At 33.9% G+C, this 21,772-nt stretch overlaps 1 protein-coding gene across 5 annotated transcripts in view; it reads left to right on the top strand.

Moving 5' to 3' along the window:
* The window catches only part of LOC105837171 (protein tincar), a 121,239-nt gene that overhangs the window by 95,563 nt on the left and 3,904 nt on the right, over positions 1 to 21,772 (top strand). Inside the window, exons 9-16 of one of the 5 annotated variants that reach the window (XM_012681720.3) lie at positions 14,026 to 14,541; positions 15,527 to 15,714; positions 16,360 to 16,553; positions 18,379 to 18,881; positions 19,127 to 19,328; positions 20,048 to 20,180; positions 20,501 to 20,551; positions 21,498 to 21,704. In XM_012681720.3, the coding sequence (XP_012537174.1) occupies positions 14,026 to 14,541; positions 15,527 to 15,714; positions 16,360 to 16,553; positions 18,379 to 18,881; positions 19,127 to 19,328; positions 20,048 to 20,180; positions 20,501 to 20,551; positions 21,498 to 21,704 (1,994 nt within the window). Of the gene's footprint in view, positions 1 to 14,025; positions 14,614 to 15,526; positions 15,715 to 16,359; positions 16,554 to 18,378; positions 18,882 to 19,126; positions 19,329 to 20,047; positions 20,181 to 20,500; positions 20,552 to 21,497; positions 21,705 to 21,772 lie in introns of all 5 variants that reach the window. The other 4 variants (XM_012681718.3, XM_012681719.3, XM_012681721.3 and 1 more) reach the window with 4 other exon arrangements.

Below are 21,772 nucleotides of genomic sequence, written 5' to 3'. Positions count from 1 at the left end.
GTGGTAACGTTGCTCGTAAATGCTCGTCCGCGCGTATTTGCCTCCGCAACACAACGCGCTGATGCACACGCTCGCGAGAAGTCTGTGAAGGCTCGATTCGACCGAGAGATACTTTCAGGTTTTTCTACCGGGTTCCGCCGCTTAATTACCAGCAATGTCTCATCCGGCGGAATTGTTCACGAAATTAAAATCTTTAATCCGACGGAGACCGGTTGTACAAACTGGGTGCTGTGTGCTTTTCGTTCTCGACATCTGCAGCAGACTCTTTCTACGAGTCGGGTTTAATTAATTATAGACTGAAATGCAAACGATGTCAAGTGGCAAGAACATTTTTCATATTCCTCTATTCTTTTTCTTCTCACAACAAAATCGCTCAGCGGTGTGCAAATCTATTGTTGTCTTCTACACAAATATTTGTGAAACTTCCACCACTGCATACTATTTACTTTTTAAATTTGACAACCTGATTTTTATATTTTAAATTGAACCTTTACACACATGATTATAGAAACCGTCTGAATTTTAATAGTGCAATAATTATAAACAGGAAAGTATAGCTAAATATTCTGACATTTTTTAACAAGAAATTACGTAATTTATAAATTTATATTATTTTTGTCGAGGTCCTAAATGATTACATATCTGTATCTTATATTTTAACCGGTGTTGCATGTATAAATGTAATTTATTACGATTTGATGCTCAAGAGCGTCAAAAAATAACGACTATTTCGCGAAAAGAGCAAATTGCGACGGTCTGAAGAATAGCGGGATAAATTGCATTGCTCCATTTAACTCGTTGTTCCCGTAATTAATCGTACGTACAACATCCAAAGAAATTCAAGAGCGAGAAACCTAGAAAGTTGGACACATAGATCATAAGTTTTTGTACTTTTCCTCGGCGTACGTTAATCAAAGTAGAGCTACAAGTAATAATTACAGAGCACAGAAGTTCTTACTCCAAAAATATAATTATTATTTAGTTGACAAATTAATTATTGATCGATCTTATTCTTCTCTAGCTTTAAAATTATTTCTTGCATAAAAAAATATCTTTATGAGTAACTCATATAACTCATGAAATAAAATTTTTTGAAATTTTCAAAAAGTAAAATTGACAGAATAACATAAATAATATATTGTTAAATTAAATATTCTCGTAACTAGATATTTAAAAGTTAATCCTTATTGAAGACGTGATTTTGGGATTTTTTCCACTAGAATATTTACATTACATATTGTCATATTGTAAGATCATCAAGCAATGAAATTGTATCATGAGCGAAATTTTTTATAGTTGAGTAAATTTTGTTCTTAATGAAGCATAAAGTTTGAATGATTTAGAAATTTTAGAAGAGCAGAGTAAATATCGTTGCCAGAGAGTATGTACTTCAGTGTTGGCGGACTCTCGTAGAAGATGCGTGAAAAATACAGGGGCAGCGAAGTGGAAGTTAGAGTAGAAAACTATGAGAACCTCTGGTCTGGCGCGATTAAAACTTCGGCCATCGCGAGTTTGTGCTAGTTTAATGCTCGTATTACACAAGGCCATGTTTATGTTTACGGTAGTTTAGTATGGGAAAAGCTCGGAGTGTCTCGACGAACCCTTGTTCACGCCGCTCGGCATGTAATATATTGCATACATTGTCGGGTCGCTCGAAGAAACTATCCGTCCCTTATCTGGTTTGTCTTCTCCTCTTCGATCCTTAGAATTAAATTCGGAGATGTGAATTCCGTGCGCGTGTGCACTTATTTTGCTAAATACGAACCGCGAATAGCGCGCATTACGAACTTGGTTATTACTCGTCAAAGCAATACGATTTATCAAGGTATGCGACTCCAAAGTTGTTGACGCAAAGTTGCTTGTACGTGCCACGAAACTATGAACTTCCAAAATCATGTTTTCGTAAGCACTCCAGCGTGTCTAGGGTAAATACGTAGAGCAGGTGAAACTACCGCGAAAGGACAATTGCGGTTGCTATGAAATGAAAATTGAACGAATTAATTAAATAAAGCTCTGGGAATAATAATTAAATTCAAAAATCGTGTCTATTTGAGTCGCTGTTGTTTTTACGTGAGTTATATTACATTAATTGCTACATACATATACATTGAAAAACGCATACGTTTTCGCGAACAGTGTGCGGATTAAAGTCGATGTCGGTTCCGCAGTAGTACAAGTCAACAAGTTTGCATAGGCCATTTACGACGTAGCGAATTCGAGTGTCTGGACGCGACACAAAATAGCTCTCGCTCGTACTTGAAAAATAGGACGAGCGGTGCTTGAATCCGTTGCACTTTAAATTGCTATACACGCATTACGCAATCAGGATTTACGAGAGAGTTTGATGAAAACTGCCCCTTTCCCTTTGAACATTCCACCTGCCTGCGTCGCATGACGACACGAAAAGCCCGCATAATGAAATTGCTAATAACGTCGCTCGCGTAGACTGCTGGTCTGGTGGCTGCTATAAACGCTGATAGATTTTATGCTTCGTTAAAACCGTCCCGTTAAATACTTGAGACTAAATCCGCGTTTGAGATACGAGAGTAGGTACAAGGTACACGTCGGATCGATCAGATGACAAAACACGCTTGGCAGTGATCTCGTAAATCATACAAATTAACTGAAAGGCCACAAAAGAAATGGCTAATCCGTATTTTATCTATTTTCAATGGCTGCGTATTGATATGCAGAAATCTCAAGTTGTTAAAATAAAATGTTTCTCATAAACGTATAAAGTAATAGAGAAAATATTTTTATAATCTTATTTACGAGATTTACAAAATGAGCGTGAATTAAATGTACGATTTATAAAGATTAATTTTCGTACTTAATTAATTTAATTTCAGATTTAATATTTAAAATAAATTTCACAGATTATTTATTTTTGTATTTTGATCCTTTACTTTTGCACATAACTAACAAATTTACCTGCACATTGTGGATATAGAAATTCAAAATTCATGTAAATATCTATATATATGTGTATATATATATATATATATATATATATATATATATATATATATAAATTTTATACTTTATAATTTAATATCACTTTTTTCAACATTTCTTTTAAAAGAGGCGTTTTTTATCATTGAAATCTTGTGCAACCCCTTAATCATCGATAATTCAGGACTGTCCGTTGCTGTGGTAATGATAAGATACTTTGCTGCGAGACTTCAAAGTACCTACCCGATCAAATTAAGGTTTAAAGAATCGTATCTCTTTGCGCTATAATGGAATTACTATCATTTTAATTTGCAAAGATCACCCGAAGGCCCTTCATTGCTCGCGAAAATTTCTTATTTGACGTATTAAGATTATTTTTTCCAAGTCTGTCTTGAAAAGTGCTTAGAAAAATATCTGTGTCGGGAAGAGACAGGCGACATGCTCTCGTAACAACTGCGTTGACATTCATTAGAGTGTCGTGCAAGCTATGTACAAAGTTGTTCGAGAAGTCAGAATGAAAAGTAAATATTTTCCTCCGCATCCGCCCGTATTCTGTAATAGCGACACTTCCTTGGTGTCGCTTCCCAGTATTATCTGTCATTATAACATCTTCGCCAGGTCGTGAAGTCTTCCGCGTTAAATATAAAGCATATTATAAATTTGCATTTTTAACAGAAAATATATTTTGTAATTTTCTTAAATTTTTATCAGCCATTATCTTATTAATCAAACACTAAAGATTAAAATCTAACGACGAAGAATAAAATTTTCACGTTTTCGAGAAAGAATATATTATAAATCTGAAACATTTGAAACATATAATATAAGAAAGAATTACAAAGAAACATAGACAATTCTCTTTATATTTCTATTTATTATTAACAAGATTATTGCATAATACAAGATAAGAAGAAAAAATTTTTACTTTAATTGCACGACGCTGTATTACTTAATGCTAAATACTCAAGTAACGGTAAAAATTTGAAAGGAAATCAAATCGTTTATTCAACCAGTGAAAGCAGCTACACCTGCCTTGATTTTTCTATATATCAGAAGGCAGACAGGCAGATAAACGACGGCTGTTGCTTTTGCATGGACATCCGTATCGCAGCAATTCCGTCCGCCGAAGTGAAAACCCGTGTTATCATTATGTCCGATCCCTTTCCCGCACACTCGCATCGTAGGAAAACTTTCGACGCGCTTTTCCGCGCTTGGAATCTCACAATTGACGACCTCTGGCCGGCTCTTCGTGGCGTATCCAATTTTCTGCGCGAATATCGACTAACGCATTGATTGATCCCGGTGAGACTCGAGAGAGGATTTCTCGAACGTAAACCTTCGCGGCGGAGTGGCGTCAAAGTTCGCTCATTATACCTGTTGCTAATGGGGATCACGCGCTAATGATTCGCCTGCTATGAACTTTAAAGGACCGTGAAATGTGAAATTCCTTTCCGTTTCCACGAGGTCGGCTAGACAGAGGGGAGAGAGAGAGAGAGAGAGAGAGAGAGAGAGAGAGAGAGAGAGAGACAGAGAAAGAAAGCGAAATAGAATTGGTATAACTGCGTGGATCAAACGCATCAGAATAATTTGAAAACTTCCTTAAAGTGTTTATTCGCGCATGAAGCATCGTTCATTAAGCAGGAATTTTAATCGTACTCATAATTAGTTGGAAAACGAATCTGCAGAGATGTGAAGAAAAATAATTACGCTCCTGCATATATCAAATGCGTTTATTATCCGTTTCAATCTACATAGCTCTGTTTTAAATAAAGATATTTTATTTTTAACGAATGTGATTTAACTAAACGTTTTATTAATAACTATATAACGATTTTACGTAAAATCCAGTGCATAATAAATTACTGAAAACATTATTAATAACATGCTACACCCTTCTAAACTGCATCACTTCACAAGTATGCAAATCACAGTTGGTCATCGTCGCGTTAATGCATTTTTAATAGATTGCCAATTTAATTTTTGATAGGGGACACGATGCAATTTTTTATAGTATAAAAATGCGGAATTGCGCGATAAAGAAATCTAATGTCGTATACTTTCAAGTTTATCAACTATAACATATTATCCTTACGGTGTGTAACTCGATGAAAAAGACATGTTATTTTGATAATTTAATCTTTTTATTATTTAAGACGGTACGCGTATTGGCGCACAATCATACACGAAAATGTATGGAAATAATTTTTCGTGCTATTTCAGAGCATTTAACTTTTAAATAAAGAAATCTTATTATATTACTTAGTGATTGCAAACAAAATCATAACCGAGGTCTATAGATCTGCGGCTACGGAGATGCCATTCTGAACTCTTGCAATCATACGGATAGTATGTTTGAATATCAGAATAAAATGAAGCGCGGGTGGAATGACGGTCGTGGATATTCCTCGACAGTCATAAATATTTAAGCGCCTCGAACCCCTTTTCTCGTAAATGTATGGATGAAACATCGCGCGCTATGAAACTTTTGAAATCACTGAAGGGGGGGGGGGAAGCCGTCTGTTGATTTTATAAATAAAGAAGTTGTCGGATAATATCTGACAGCACATTTTGTTTTATAATATTTATATGCGATGAGCGCGAAACAATACGGAAATCGATCAAGTGAAAGTGAAGTCATAGTATGCAACGGGAAAAAATTCTTCAATCACTGATTAAGTTTTGCGCTGTAAAAGAATTTTATCTCAGAGCCCATTTTATCTCAGATAAAATACCTTTTGATCGATCAAACTGGCAAGTTTTATTAGATTGGTCGACTAATAGTAATTTTATCTGTATTAATTACTGACAATACAGAAGATTTTTATATTTTGTTGAAGTTATTTTATATTCTACTGTAAAAAAATTGTATTGAAGGAAAAAACGCGAGTACGTCACAACATCCCTAATACTGAAAACTGTTGACACAGACCGAAATGCGTTTAAGTCATGCAATACGGAAATATGCAGGGACTTTTAAAACAAATTTAAAATTATAATCAAAAGTATATTATTTTTTTACATACAATTATTCAAATCGTATTACCCGAACACGTACGTAGATTTTGCACGGTAAAGACGTAATTTCAGCAAAAATTCATTAATCTCCCTCTGTCGCCAAGTTTCCGCAAGTTACACTTACAATCCCGCCCTTCCGCTAATAAGCCGCCGAAGATAAATCTCTTTTACTCTTTTTTTAATGATAACACCGACAATAAAGTAGCTTCCAATTTTAACTGCGTTATCGCCGCGAAAGTTTCGCACGGCGGGATGAAGGGGCAGACGGGCATGTAACAGGGTAACTTCGTCCTGGCTGCGTCCTCGCTCGTGTATTGATCGGTCAGGTGTGTGCATACAGTTTGCTGCAGGATTTCCCGTTCGTAAAATCCCTCCTCCTTGAACCGTCCCCGTCTCGTTTAAACCTTTGAAAGCTCGCGGCGATTTCTGTCCCCTTTCCCTCGTTGAGAATTGATGCAATTTCACAACGCAACTTGCACCAGAGCGACGAGCTGCTTTTTCTCTCGGATACGTTTCACGAGAAAGAGAGAGAGAGAGAGAGAGAGAGAGAGAGAGAGAGAGAGAGAGAGAGAGAGAGAGAGGCAGTCTTTTATCACATAATAATAGCGGTGTAATTTTCAATTAAGAATATATTTGCAGTGACCGGTTAACAAGGTGTTATGATATTTTATACAGAGCCGGAAGAACATAAAATCCTAACGAAGAAACAAAGGAGCATTGTTTTAATGCGCATATATTTAGTTTAGCATTAAAATAGCGTTAATTCCTTTATGTAAATTTATTTACGTTTATAGTCTCATCTTTTTTGTTTTGAACAAACGAAGTATAATAATTGTAACTGAAACGAAACAGTTACGTACTATGGAAAGCGAACCAAATTAGTCAAATTTTATTAAAAAAGAAATACATTTTAATATAAATGTATTCTAATACTCTTCAATTAACAAGAAACTGGATAATATATGCTTCTAAATTTATATTAATAAAATGCAATTGTAATTAAAATTTTTCTGTTTTTTTCTAAATTAATATATTATATCTATTTGTTATACTTCGTAAGAAGATAATTGCTACAGTATATGCTAATACTTATGGAAAATGTGACTTGATTCACTTTCCATATTGACATATATTATTTAATTATCTTTTTACAGAATATAAATAGATATATAATATATTAATTCACAAAAAAGAATAAATTTTTACTTACAATTAAATTCTATTAATACGAATTCAGAAGCACATATATTCGTGTTAATTAAAGTACCAGAATAAAGTGCGCGTTAAATACTTTGAAATCTATCTAAATAAAGCGATGAAAGCTCGAACAATTCCGAAAATTTTCAATATATATCACTTATGGTATACATACGTACTAAAGAATTTTCTCACAAGACATCAAAGAGTGCGAGAGACGTGGAAGAAAAATTTGAATGAGCAACTACAGCTGTCAAGAATTATGAACGACTTCACTCTTCTTATTCTCCTGCATTCACAGGGCGGAAATGACGCGTGCGAGCAAAGGGATAGCCGCGCAAGAAGGACGAACAGGGAAAAACAGCAGGATTTTCTCATCGTTCTCTATCCTCGCAACTTCTCTCTCGCTTTCCTTTACTTCCGTCCTCTCTATAAGCCGCTGATTCTGTTTGCCCTGCGCTGTCCCTTGTGGGGTTGATTGCAGCGCATCGCCTGACGGCTCTATTCCGCGCACGTTGACCATAACCGAATTAACGGGTAATTAGTTTACATAAAATTACGACGACCGACTCCGCCCTTTTCTCCTCCTCCACGCGCTCTTGCACCTATTTCTCCAACCCCTTCGTCTTGCGGATCGACCGCTCGGTCGATTACACCTACGGAGCACCTGTCTATCGCGGTCGACACGCCAACACGCTCGAAAGCCTATCGCCCAGCTTGCTACGCAATTTCATTATCGGTGATTTAGTTGAACGCATCCCGCACAGGGCGTTGCGCCGCGCGCCGGAAGTGCCGGGATGTGCCGGTGGTTTATGAGCTGTGTGATGCTCGCTCACACGCGCAAGCGGCAAAATCGGAAATGTAATTGTCGGCAATCGCGACCGAACCTGCGCGTCGCGAAATAACAATGTCTGCGACTTTTATAAGAATTCTAGTTTTTTCTTCGGAACTTTGTGGCATATATATGTAGAAATTAATATATGTATATATGTATAAATGTATTTATACTTTTATAAGTAAAAAGAAGTAGTAACAACAACGTAGCTACATCGATTCTTTATCTTTATATCAAGATTAAATAAATTTTTTATATCTCTGACTGAGAGTTAGTCTGTATTGCAAGACTAATAATTTATTCAGCGCGCAGTTTGATGAATTTGAAAAGATATCAATCAAACGCGAAATATCAGCACAAAAATCTTATAAGGCTTGTCTTTAATTAATTGATATGTATCGGTCTACATTTTCTTTTACATGGTATTTATTCATTCTTGTTTTGGGGTGATTGATACTTAATATAATTAATTTCTACGCTTACTATACTCTTCGAAGTTTATTATAAAAACCAATCAAATGCTTTTAATTAAAAAATATGAATCATTAAATGTCAAACCCATAATATATTTCATCAACAGCTGAAATTTGTATCATTTAAGGTCATATAAATTGTTTTTCCATATTTATGTATAATCATAATGCAATGCATAACTTGCATATCTTTTCCATCGAGAAAGTGGGTGCAAAATGTTTGTCACGCGCGCATTTGCACGGCGCAAGTGCATCTCCCGACGCGCATCTCATATTCATAGACTCAAACGCGCAGCGCAACATGTTTCATGGGCAATTCCTCCGGCATCCGATATCCTGTAAAATATGCATGCGTGTTATCATTACCGCTCTACGTGGGGCATCGTTCTCGCGCGGAGGCATCATACGGACGATAATGCCAATAACACGCTTCAACGATACATTACCCGCGCATACGCTTCGACATGAATAATTTTTAAATCGCGAGCGTGATCGGGTCACGAAAAATCGCTGTTTGCGCTTGGACAACATGTTGCAGTCTATAAATCATAGATTTATTTAACTTTAGATTTACTCTCTAAACCAGACTCAGTGAAAGCTTACTGATTTGCCATATTTAGAACCGTCATCATCAATTAATAACAAATTCATTGTCTCAATTATTCTAATTAAGAAGAGAAAAGAAATTCTCTCACTGATCAGAATCAATATATTATCTAACAATATATGTATCATTGAGTGTTGCGCTTATAAATAGATAACGGCAAAAACACTGCAAGTTACACATTATTTTTTAATCTTGAGTATAGCACTAGAATGAAATTATTTACTGTTAATATTACCTTTCAATAAATAGTACACTGTATGATTCCAATTTAGAAACAAAATATTACCGAAATAGACGCGAAATAGTATTCTCTCTATTCCTTTCTCTTTGCAAATACGTATAACCGTTCGGCTTACGTCCATTGTGAGATTTGTCTGGGTTAAGAACATAATGGATATTATATCCATGTGTGCAATTTTCCATAACGAGAGTGCAAAAGCATGACCTCTCTATTGTTATTTTACAGAAAGGTTAGCTCCATTTGATCTTAAAGTTCGAAGTATGATGCTTTATTAACGATATATAAGAAATAAATGCTACTATCTCACGCCCTTCGCCCTTATATTAGGAATAACTTTCGCGCGAAGGGTTAACTCGCATCACTTACAAAAGTCATATTTCCACGGGGATGCCGCACGATCGGTCCGTTATACATTAATGCGAACAGCATGGCAGTTTTGTCTGCCAAGCTGGAATATCAAGTCGGCGTGATAACGTCATTACAAAGGTCACTGTCGTGACTCCCCCTCTCCCTCTTTCCTCCCCTTCGACAGCGAGAGAGAAGTGAGTAGTTGGTTGGGGGTCAGGGGTTGCTGCAATCTGCCGGCAGTTACCCTCCTGCTCGACGGTCTCGACATCGCTCTTTCCTGTATTCATGAACTTGGACGTGACTGTTAGCGACTCGATGAGTTGCATCCGCGCGACTTGCATACGCGCGGAAGAAAGATTATCTGCACGACCGGAATCTACTTCTCTCGACTCGCTCGATCAGCTTTATCTGCGATGAAAAAATTTTTCATCTTTGGGAGTCGAATTGTACGTTATATATTGTATCTTCAGAACGGTTATGAAGTACATTTTTAACTACATAGTACAGACTAGTAGTACAGACTATTCTATGTAGCAATTTTTGAGTAGTGCAAATATTAAATTAATACAAATTGAAACATGGAATTCCTTTCTCTCTCTCTCTCTCTCTCTCTCTCTCTCTCTCTCTCTCTCTCTCTCTCTCTCTCTCTCTCTCTCTCAGAATGTATAGAATGCGTTGATCTAATAATTTTTATTATTATGAGAAGTTTGGGTAACGTTAGCATCTATATTTTTCCAAGCTTCCTATAAATATATCTATCCTATAAAAACGAAGAGAACACATGGAATTAATGCTGCGATATGTTATATGCTATCATCCAAACAACGAGACAGACTGCTTAAAACAATGAAAACTGTATGACACAAAGCCAGGCAGGTACTCGAAACGCGCGGTAGTTTTATAAACCATTAAACATGCAAAATAAACCGATTAAATATGTCTATCCAAGAATGCAAATTTCATTGACTGTAGCCGTTATATAATACAATTATACGAATTGGTAAATTTGTAAATATGCGCATGCAATTAGTTTACTCAGAAATGTTTTTGTACATGTTCATTAAGCGCACAATGTCAATCAATATCTACACATTTTAATTAACCAAATCCTTTACCTCACATATATCATAATTGAAACACTAATAAACTGTAATTTTCCTGTTCATTAAACTTTTCTTCAGATTCAAGCGATTGTATTTTCATGTAACACACGTTCGATATTCAACAATTGTAGCTCTTAGAAAATCGTTGTGAAGTCTGTCTAGAAAAAGAAGAAGAAGAAGAAGGAGTCTGTCTGGAAGAACAGAATTGTTCTTTCTCTTCACAAGTCTTCAAAAGGAAGCACAGTTGTTCCTCTTAGAGGTTGCTATTGACGCACCTCGGATGTAGTAGAACAACTTCGAATAAGAGACAGTTTCTTCTATACATGTACCTTACTGCAAGTTGGGAAGTTGAAACAACCTTTTAAACTAAAGTGAATGTATCAGTTTTTTTTAAATTATATAAATTATATTTAAAAAAAACAGAAATTAGAAAAAGAGAGGTTATTATTTTAAAAATACATTTGTATATGCAAGGTTTTTTATTGCAACATTGCTACTTTTATTATTATCGCTTGACTATAATGTATCTGTGTTCATTTTACATTTATAATTTGTTTAGATGCAATTTTGTGCAATTAAACATTGCCAGGCGTTTGCAAAAAAAGAAAGCGACTGAAAGCGACATAATTTGACTTAAGATTGCCGAATATCTGCATTTTTATTTTTCTCGCGGCTTAACCTCTTCTACGTCATCCCCGGCGGGATTAAAGATACTGACAATGCGGAACCTCAGTGTGAGGGCAGTTGGAGGTTGAGACAAGTTTAATTCCCCGGCTGTAATTACGCCGTATTCCAAGGCTAAAAATATTTCGAATCCCGAGGAAAGGATAAATGGTCAGGATGTGAAGGACGGTCAATTAAGCGCGACTTTGTGCCTTCGTCTGGATTTCCCGTGTGATTTTCGCTATCTCAGTGTTCATTGCTCTGTGTTGTTCATTTACGAGAGAATCAAGACACATCACGTCAGATCTCGATTTACGCTTGTTTTGATTCGCTAAATTCAGCTTGATGTATTTAAATGTTTTCGCAATATGAAATATAATAGTTTAATGTATTATAAACTACAAAAGAGCAAAATATCATGAACTTAAATTAAAATGTTTATTTGTATTATATCAAAGATGGTATTATAACTCGTGACATTTTCATTATTAAGTGACGAATCCTCATGATTACTTACGAAATTATTTGTTTAGTTTAATTTTTAATTTAAAATATTAGTTATTAACAAAGTTATTGTATAAAAATAAATGGAAGCTTTTTCTATAAAATGTTTAAAATCAATTAAAATAATAACACGATGTCATAAAGAATCGATAATCATGATTTTTCTTTTCCCAAATCTAATTAAATTACATTCACATTGCAAACGAATTTTTTAATTTCATTATTTAATGACATTGTCGAAAATTATTCTAATTAAAATTTGATCATTGAGCATGAATTGTCGATATTATTGCGATATTATATCCGAGTGAATATTATGTCAGACGGTAAAGTTTCGTCGAGGGAACTCATTAACTAAAATCAATTACTGAGACGGACAGATTTAATTGTGTCGACGATAAAATTAATTTAATGTAGTATTTATCTAGTATTGGATATTAGCACGGTAAATTTTGTGCAAAAAAAGATCAACTTACAATATACGGTCACACATCTAATGATATTATCTTAATCTTTAGAGAGTCGGAAAATCATTATAATGGCTTCAACTAATAATCATTTTTATCTATCTTTTAAATATACATATATAAAATTGTATATTTGTATATCTAGTAGCTATCTATTATAGAAGCAGTCTATAATAGAAGTGCTCTTGATCCTAGCTTATACATATAATAACAAATTAAGGCGCCGATAAATATTCTAATATTTTATGATATTACAGTTATACAATTATAATTACAATTTTAATATTACAAAAACAATAAAATCTTATTCTTGATTGTGCTCAATTGAATCGATAACGTTTCACGCGAAGTTCAAAGGCGACTAAAAACAGTAGGAAAGAAAGCGGAGCCAATAAGAAACAGATCAAGGCAAAAACGAAACTTAAGAAGACCTCAAAAGCGCCTTACGATAAATCATGGTGAAGAAAAAAAGAACTTACCATTGCTGAAGCCAGAAGGGGAGTGAATTGTTCCGGACAGTGGATCGATATATTGGTATTTTTTTCGCGCTTTATATATTCAGAGCTTTTTTTAAAACTTCCGTAAAAGATGTTGGAAGTGAAAGCTTAATTTCCGAACTGGAACACGTGAGAAAAAAACTTAAGTTGCAAGTTTCATAGCATTACACTAAAATGTATTTATATTATATTTAATTGCAAATTTTATTTTATTTTAAATAAAAATTAAACAAGTATGCTTTAAAAAATTAATTGAATAACTTTTAACTTTTACTTATTTATAATTATAATATAAATTAATTATAATACAAATTTCTATTTATAATTTTATCTTTATAATCGTATCACAACTATATAAGTATTAATTAATATTTTATATAATAATATAACTTTTATGAATTATAAAAAAAATTATAATAATTATGTTAAATATATCGTTGTAAATTTTTATTTTCTCACGAATAAACAGACTATCTAATGTTGACTAAATATAATGTAAACCGATGATCGGTACCATGACGACACTTATCTTTTCTGGAACACTCTGCCACGAGATTCTTCGAGGGTCACTCGATCGAAGAAACGTTTCGTGCTGCCATTGTCCCTTTTCGAGCTCACCACCGCTTTGCTGTATGCAATAAAACCAGTTATAAAGCAGAAGATATCGCAAAAAAGGTCGTTCAGACAAGTGGTTGGAGGATAATCGAATCGAATTACGTCTCGTAAAAAAATTAAAAAGCTTGGAAAATGACAGTCATTCATTAGCTTCGATACAAATATACAAATATACATACTATAAGATTAAATATATTGTTAACATTAAAAACTGTATTATTATTAATTACTAACAGTAGTATTATTAAAAATTTTAATTACATTTGTCGGATTGTGGGCATATTTTTTTCTTTAAAAGGATTTTTAAAAGATACTAACAAAATGAAATTTGCAAACAAGAGTATACGAGATATAAATATGTTATGTAATATATATATTTAAATATTGAAAGCTTTAAATATATTTACAACTTAATTAAAAAATAATTATAACTAACAAAAACAAAATTTAGAGTCTTTTAATATAATTTATTATTTTTCTCAAAGAAATATTTGTTATATTATTACAGATGCTATATGGCGAACCGATCTAGATTGGATGGTGATACATCGCGATCGCTTGGTACTGCTAAGCTTCATGAACCCAATCGGGAACTTGAGTACCATGACTGGTTCAGTAACTCCTCAACCTTTCGTAACCCTGGAGGAAGGCATTAACGAGAACGTCGATGAACTTACCACCTCGATGCCTAGTTTAACAAACATGGCGCTTTCTGTCGAAACCAGTATCGAAGCAACCACTAGGTTTTCGACCATTCTCCATCCGATCGTCACAGATTCATCTTTATCCCACACTACTTCGATCTCTAGTACGATTCCCGGCAAGTCTACGACGAACACCGAAGCAATTTCAACAACTTCGAAAACGACATTGCTCTCGAAAAATAACACCGTGAGACGTCCAACCACGAGACCTATTATCAGGAACTACAGTTCAAAGGGCAGATCGAAGGCGAAAAATCTCACGAGGATATCCACCACGGCGAAACCTGTCAGAGCTGTTGGTGGAAACATGACGGCCCAGAGTATGTCGTTAACAATGAATAGTTTAGCTGATCTTGATCATCCCGAAAACATGAATCTAGAACTTCAAACAGGTAAACCGCATCGACCGCATCTGCATTGCAACATTTTTAATTATTTTATTTTCAAATTATTTAACAGCAAGTACAATAAAAATAACACATAGAAAAATTTTTAAACATTTGTAAAATGTCAAAATATTTCTATAAATTGTTTATTTGTCATATAATGTGCACAAGAAATATTTATTTTAAATACTTTTCTATTATTATAGTATTATATAGTATTATTTTATTGCAACTATGTATATTTGTATACAATTATTACACGTAATAAAAATCTTTTTTACTTTTAATAAAATCTATGTAAATGTATCTCTAAATTATTTTAAGTAAATTATAATTCTACAAACTCTTGTATTTATATACAATTACATTTTACATAATCTCCGATTTTTAATAGCAATAAAAAATGTTCTATGTTACCGAAAAGTTGTAAAATACATCAAAATACAGTTTTAAGTTAGATAGTAGCTAATTAAAATAAAAATTTATATTACAATAATTTTTTGAAAGACACAATACGGGTTTAATAACAAGAAAAATATTTCAATTGTTGTGATATAATTTAAAAATTATAAGAACAAAAATCAATAAAATTACAGACACTATGAAAACAAAAATAATTACTAAGCACATTAAGGAAACAAAGAAGCATTATTTCATCACATTTTATTCTGTTATCACAAATCATATCATCACAAGTCACATACATATATCATCACGCGATCACATAAAATTATAAAATAAATCAGTAAGTTTTGCTTTATAATTAAAAAGGGTAGTATTTTTTGTAATATCTTGCAAAATAATTGCTCTAATTAAATTTGATTCTACACCGTGGTAGGATAAATATCGATATATAAAATGTATGAAAATAGATGCTCGTTGAAAACTGGATTATTTACACGCGTACTTCATTTTTCAGCCGAGTCATACGGTCCGACTACGCTGGAATATCTAAATTACGCTGCCGCGCTTGGGGTTTACTCGGTAAGATATCCCGCCGTCTTCTGGTCGTGCAACAAAGCATTGGGTACGATTTTCAGTCTGCAGCTGGTCGTAAATTCAGCGCAGAGTCTACTGGCTTACGCTGGAATGTCCGTCCTTTACAAGGTAAGCAATGCAAAGTATTCGATACCAGTTAAAACTCACGGGAAAACTTCGGCAACGTCTCAGTCGCTCCTGCGTATACGGGATACTCTTGTGGATACAAGAAAACTTAATAAAACTTAATAAAACGGGAATAAAGAATCTAAGAAACGTCGGAAATCTTCAAGAAATACATCGGAAAATACGGCGTCTGCGTTTTATTCGAAAAAATCTCAGAAATTTGTTATATAATAGTCGAAAAAAGCATAAGTCAAAAAGGGGATTCTTTAAATATTCAAAAAGCAAATATAAAGCCATTACAATTGGAGTAATAATATGCAATCTAAAGTTTTGCATAAAAAATATATTGCATAAAACAAATTTAAAATAATAAAATATAAAATAATTATCAAATCAAACATCTTATTTTTTAACATTACACAAAAGTTACGAATTATTACTTTCTAAGTAATATATCAATAATGTGTTACTTTTATAAAGTAATGTATCTAATCCTGCTTTTAATTTTGTGTATATCTGAATAAAATATTATCGTTTACGTTCTGAAGAAAAATTTTATTTTTATTAATAATAGCTAGTTTAAACACTTGTATTTTTCCCTTGTTTTAAACCGTTAATAATTTTTCTTCAAGTATATGTGTATTTTAGGTCCAGGTAGTGGGTGCTTTGAAGGTCCTGCCGCATCTTCGGCATCGCACCGTGCCAACAACCAGTACAATTTCGACAATATTTGGCGACTCCTACTTTCTACTAGATCCTCCCGTAACTCTTGTACTTTTCGCTCTGTTGTCCTTTCTAGTGCTCTGCTCCAGCATGGTTATGTACTTCTATGCTCATGGCAGGTAAATATTTAGCATGTTGTATACAACGAGCTTATTCTGCTTGTACCTCGATTATAAACTCTAGCTGACATTACTTGTTCGCCAGACTTTCTTTTGTGAAGAAAATTATCTGGCCTATCCGCCATTAACAGATAAGAGAAACTTTTACTCTTTAGATTAGGATCATCGTGCAAGAGCGTTATACCAGATACTTGTCAATTAATTTTTTTATAGAATGTTTTTAATGCTTGGTTTCAAAACTTGAAGCTGTAAGAATTATTTTTTTACATACATGTTTATACTCAATTATTTTTTAAAATTATTTATTAAAATGTGACAATTGTCAAACGGTCACATTAATGTCCATTTCCACTAATGCAGATTAATTTTGATCTCGGTTAATTTTGACGTTAGATTAACTTTGATTTAACTTACTTTTTATCTTTTTCTAGTTCTAAGAATTAGAAAAAGACGGAGAATAAGTTTAACTAAATCAAAGTTAATTGATCTACATTGGTACAAATTACAGACCAATCACTGCCTAAGTTCAAATTGTTTAAAATATTTAAATTGGATGTTCCATTTTTAATTCGAACTGTTCAAACAGATCGAACATATCCCATACTGCACACATCTTTCAGAAAGCTTTCGGAAAGATATCTTCTGTCAGATATCTTTCAGAAACCTTTCTGAAAGATGTTGTGCTGTATGGGATGTACAATATTAAATTCAATTTTTTTATATTAGTCTAATTTCTATTTTCTGTGTATAACTTATCTTTTTTTTATTAAACACAACAATATTTTTATTGTAGAATTCGATAAGTACCCTGTACGTTTTACTTTCCATTTATCCAGTTTTTATCTGACTTGCTAATTCGCTAATTTAAAACAGTACTTGTATGCGTAAGACAGACAGGCGTGCTCCCCGATACTGTTATTATTCAGTATGAAACTCAATGGTTTCCTCAATACGATCCAATCTTCTTCTCAGTCTCCTCTAGCAACAAAGGATACCAATTAACTCTTGTTGGCTTTGTAGCATCTTTCATCAACTTTAAAAGTATCTTTAAGAAATACAAAATATTTTTACTTAATTCCATTTAATTTGTTAAAAAAAAAAAAAAAGTAGCGTGTTTGTATTAGACGGAAAAGTCGAAAATACAATCGTTTTAATTACATTCAAAATGTACAAGTAAATAAAAAAATAGATTTAATATAAAACTGAATAAGTCTTTTCATTATTTATACATCGAAAATGGTCCTTTTCTCACCTGTCACTTTACACTCAAGGATCAACATTTCGATGCACAGGTAACAAAAAATATTGTGTGCAACATGTGCGGATAGGCTATTGTTCGCCAGTAAACGCACTTACGAATAATTAGTTGAGTCACTGTACTGTGGTTACACATATCTATTTCAATATTTGAAGAAAGAAATATTTAGGAAACAATGTAATTTACAGTTTTTTATATTATCGTATGAGAGGGCGTATAATAAAAATTTATTGGAATTTAATTTTTTTTAAATTGAAATCAACCTGCATGATATTTAGCAGAATAGAGTTTTTGAATAAAAACTCTCGTATTTTCTCTTATTTTCTTTGTTTCACATAAGCCAATTATAATACACACACACACACACACACACACACACACACACACACACACACACACACACACACACACACATGTATATATATATATATATATTAGGTATTATAATTGGCTTATGTGAAGAAAATAAGAGAAAATACGAGAGTTTTTATTCAAAAACTCTATTTAACATAGTATATGCATATATATTACGAATACTTTATCGCACAATGATGGTACGATGTACAGGTTCACGGCGTTCTTGAATCAGGAGCGTGAACGTCGCGTGATCCTGTTGAAGGATGGCCGTGAAGGCAACAGTTGGGTCTATCTGCCGCATTGCGCTTCGTTCGTCGTCTTCCTGGCGATCGTGATATGTGGTGCGCCGTTGCTCTACGACTTCACGGTGGTGTATCGCGGTAGCCTGGATGGCGCCATCCTCGCCTGCATCATCGGCATGATCCTGCATCTTTTCCTCTGGCTGCTGCTCTGGATATTCCTTACCATCAAGCAACGATGGACATTCAAACTGCGCGTGACCATCGGACGGGCCGCTGTGAGATCCGCGAGGTCGGTCAAACTCGTGACCGACGTCGACTTGCTCTCGGCGAGGGACGACGATGACAGCATCAACGCACCTTTGCTCGTCGTCGGTAACGGCAGGACTTACACCATCGCCGACACTTCGCCAAAGAGGGCCATCATGAGCGTAATACAGAAGGCCGCTATGGAGAGAAAAGCCCGATCACAAGGTAAGTACGAAAACGCCTTCCGGTAATCAGATTTTTACTCTTATCGGACACTATGTACGTCATCTTTTCCGCCAGTTTGTTCCGATATAGATAAAGGACATTTTTAAAAGATTGAATTGTTTTATATCTGATTACACTTTTCCGCCAAATAACGGTATTTTTCTTAATGTCTTGAACCTTTGATGAATGAAAGGATGTGCGGTTAATACTTGAAAGCGATTTATCTTTTTCCGCGCCGGTTACAGGTGGAAACGTCGATGGAGTCGACGGCGAATCGACGGCTGACGGTGATGAACAGATCTACTGGCTTAGGCCGAAATTACGTCCCTCGCCTACACAATCCCCGAGCGACACCGGCAGTGCACCGACGTCCGACAAGGGTTGGCTGAACAAGAAGCTCAAGCATAAGGTCACCTTTAACGACCTGCCTAGTACGTCAGGCTCGCGGTAACTACCCTCGTCCCTCCTCTTGGTGTCTTTGTGTATCTGTTTCTGCGCTTTTATCAATCTGCTTACGTTATACTTGTAATATAAGTAATACTTTATTCACGTTCCTTACCGCAACGTTTGAAATATTAAATCAATTAGATTGTAGTAGCATTTTCTCTTCTCTTTGTAGTATTTTCTCTTATCTTTATGGGAAAAAAGTATTTCCTAAGTAAAACAATATTATGTAGCATAATATTTTTATATATAAGCTAGCTTGGGTTTCATGTCGGTAAAGCACGATGTATTGAAACTATTAAATTCTAAAACGTGATGTCTCTTTATCTTTGCTGCGTACAATATTCACTTTAAATGTATATGGTTCACGTTGTTTTTACACACACACACACACACACACACACAATTATTTGCTTTTTATTTGTTATCTGTAATTGTTATCAATATTCAAATATCTTGAATTTTCAAATCTGGGATATTCTTTTTCTGAAAATAGTATCTTATCATTGTTATATGTGCTAGCATACAGATTTCAAAGCTTTCAAAAATTTCTTCGTATTTCACTTTCTATCTGTCTGTATACCCTTATTTATTCTACCTCGTATACTTTATCCAAACCAATCATTTTGTCATTATTTCTCCATCCTTCTTTAATTTTTTCGGCAATTATTGTGTGCTCGAAGATATAGGATGTCTTTATGATTATTGGATCTGATTTCTAGTAATAAGGGAAAAGCCAGACGAGGCGTCGCTGACGGTGGGCCTGACGATGACGGAGATTACGCCACGTTACGCGAATTACCGTTAATCACTTCCATGGACCTCGCCGATGATTCTACCTCCGAAGAAAATAAGGTAAACTATATGTGTACATTGATGAAGTTATTCTTAATTCGTAGAGAAAAAGAATTATTTTTTTTTTTAATTTTTCAAAATTGGTACATAAAGTGTCTTAAAGATATCAGTAAGTCATCTTGTTGACATAGCGTCTAAAGATATTTCTTAAATTCTTACACCCCGATTTTGGACATTATGTTATCTAGAATTATGTTATCTAGAAGTCAATATTGTTTTTTCAAGAATCATTATTTTATTATGTTCTATTTGATTGCACCAAATACACTTTCATTGCACTTCAATTGCTTTTAATTTAGAGATTTCTTTGCTTTTGACAGTGGCAAAGATGGCCGATAAGTCATAGGGACGGTATACCTAAATTCAGGAATGTAAGATACACACAAAAGTATTTCTGTACTTTCACGTAACATTAATTAACTACGTGTGTCTTTTTAATTGTGTACTAACTAATTTTTGTAATGTAGATGTAATTATATGTGAAATTTACTAAAGAATTACAATGGACGATAAGCATGATTTAAATATTCTTACTAATTTATAATTATATAGAATAATATATATATATATATATATATATATATATATATACATATAATTACTGTATAAAGTAGCTCATATACTTGACATGTAACATACAAAAATATAAAAATTTGAAATAAATAAATATAAATATATGAAAGTGTTTGATATATGTAATAGATATCTATATAATCTGATTATTTTGCATCAAATTTTTATTTTTTAATATGTTTTTAATTAACATAAAGGAAAATCAATACTGGCATATTATTTTATTTTTTGATAATTTTAAACAAAATAAAACGTAAAATAAAATTTAAAAACGTAAATGTAAACTTGAAAGTATCTTCTATTAGATATATATTAAACAATAAAGTTTATAAAATAAAAAGACAAGAATTTAACATTTTATAAAATAAAAAGACTAAAACTGAATATTTTAAAAGTAAGCAATCTAAGGAGTAAAATAACTCTGCTAGTTTATGCTATATAAACTGATATTTCTATAAAGAAGTGTCGCTTTAAAAATCCTATGTCAGTATTGACGACCTTTTTTCATTTGTTTTTAATTAACATATGTTAATGTATGCAAAATAGAGGACATGTTTTTTAAATATATAATAAAAATTTATAGATAAATATATACATAACCACGCAAATTTGTCGCAGCTTAAAGCCTGGCTATCTTGTCGCAACTTTAGTTTTATAAATGATTTATGTCTACTAATATTTTTATCGTTACGCATGAAATTAAAACGTCCGCTTTCGAATATTAACGGTACCGTCTTTTGACAGTTGCTCGAGTGCGTGAACGACGATCAAGTGACTTACTACGCGAGTGCGAGTCGCGACCTACAACCGTCGGAAGGTGATCCTTCGCCTCTTCTGACTCCCGATCCCCTACCCGATCCCGCGGAAGAACCGCTTCCACTGCCACCTCCGACTCCAACATCCGCACCAACCATTGATATTGTCACGGCGCCACTAACTACAAGTGCCCAGGTACTAACAACCAACTGCGTATTGTCTGGTTCACGTAGACGAAGACACGAGGTTGTCGTTGCACTGAA

Source organism: Monomorium pharaonis, chromosome 1, assembly GCF_013373865.1.
Source record: "Monomorium pharaonis isolate MP-MQ-018 chromosome 1, ASM1337386v2, whole genome shotgun sequence".
Lineage (NCBI taxonomy): Eukaryota > Metazoa > Arthropoda > Insecta > Hymenoptera > Formicidae > Monomorium > Monomorium pharaonis.
Note: the sequence above shows the minus strand (reverse complement) of the source record. Positions and strands in the feature narration are given on the sequence as shown.